Source organism: Sycon ciliatum, chromosome 8, assembly GCF_964019385.1.
Source record: "Sycon ciliatum chromosome 8, ocSycCili1.1, whole genome shotgun sequence".
NCBI classification, from domain to species: Eukaryota; Metazoa; Porifera; class Calcarea; order Leucosolenida; family Sycettidae; genus Sycon; species Sycon ciliatum.
In genome coordinates, this window is record NC_088650.1 from 5,862,868 (window position 1) to 5,864,462 (window position 1,595).

At 48.5% G+C, this 1,595-nt stretch overlaps 1 protein-coding gene across 1 annotated transcript in view; it reads right to left on the bottom strand.

Moving 5' to 3' along the window:
* Positions 1–475, bottom strand: part of LOC135822940 (uncharacterized) — a 13,153-nt gene extending 12,678 nt beyond the window's left edge. The window contains exon 1 of the mRNA XM_065335780.1: positions 56–475. Within this exon, the coding sequence (XP_065191852.1) occupies positions 56–143 (88 nt within the window). The 5' untranslated portion in view covers positions 144–475. The remainder of the gene's footprint in view (positions 1–55) is intronic.
* Between the last annotated feature and the right edge of the window lie 1,120 nt (positions 476–1,595).

The following is a 1,595-nucleotide window of genomic DNA, read 5'->3' on the forward strand; positions in this document are numbered from 1 at the left end:
AAGTCGATTGTTTGAACGCGAAACTCTCGCGCCGTTGGCCCTTTTCGCCTCTCACCTTGAACGAACGATGAAGTCCGCAGGTCCAATGTCACCACCACCATCAGCCACACCGTGGCAGACAGCTTGGTGTTAGAGCAACGCATGCTGCTGGCGTCCAATGGAGTGGCTCCTGAAACACAACCCGCTCAACGGCTGCAGGATGGAGGGTAGTGACAAGGCTGGCTGTCACTGACTACCACTGTACTAGTTAGACGTGTCTTTCAGCGTTTCGGCTGAAAGTAGCGAATAGCCGACATGCCACGTCTGCTATTTATCCACCGAAATCTGCTGTTGCCTTGATCAGCAACGCTAGGCTTTCTCTCTGTCAGCGTACCTTCATGCACAGCAGAACTCCACTGACACTCGGCTGGCAATCATCATGCTAGATATAAAGGAGGCGGCATATAATACGAACAACACCAAACTGACTCACACTCACACACACGTGCGTGCGGAACACTCTATGATGAACACTGCTCACACTGGTACTCGCGTTCACACTCCTCACGTTGCCCACGGGATCATGGGAGACGTGCCCTTGCGCATAATAAACATAGCTGCATTGAATATCTCCGCACTCTCACAGTGATGCGGTGCCACCTACGCGCCCAGTCGGAATTATGTATACACACGAATGCAAGGATGACTCTTCAGTTCCACACGGCCACACACGGGCATAAAAAGTCCCGCTAGAATGGCATCCCTGGCAAGATCAAGATCAGTGCTGCTTGGCATTCTCAGCCATAGGCAGTGGAAGTAGGCACTGCTTGCTGCTTGACATCAGAAGTGGTACTACTAGTACTACTACTAGTAGTACTAGTACTAGTGGATTGGTGTACTGTAGTCTGTACTGTAGCAGGTCGTGAGGAGTGCTCAGTCCATGGTGTAGCACGTAGGACGTGATGATAGGCGAAGCTTGAAGTAGAGTCACCAGGTCACCATGTTAGGCCTTCGGGGTGTTATGTAACCGTTTCCGCATTCGTATGTATGGTATGTATGTATTATCTGTATGAAAGCCTTTCGGGTCGGGCAAGAGTGCGTATGCACATACATACGGAGGAATGAGAGGATATCCTCTATTGTACTTTTCAGAAACATGTGCAATTATTGTGCAAGTTCTTGCTATACATGCACTGGACGTTGTGACAATGTTCTTTCAGAACAATTGTCAGAATTTGGGGCCTTTCCGGTACATGTATGTTCATGCATGTTTGCCTGGTATGTGGATAAAGAAATGAAGCAGATTTCGAGGACGTATCTGCCATAAGGATTGTACGGTTTTGCCAATTTCACTGCTTTTCGAGCAGAATCTGCCAATATTTCGAGCATTGTCAGCCACTTGCTACACGTACTTGTGATATGCTGTCATCACCATCAGTATCATACATTCCATTATGCATTGCCTGGTTACGTACTACTCCTACTACTACTGCCTGGATGTAGTCAGTGCATGTCATCTTGCACTGCATAGATAGTACGCACCCAGTTGGCAGTATGCACCGCTCTATATGCGGAGAGGAGAGGAGGAGAGGAATGTTGACCGAATATGCACTGCC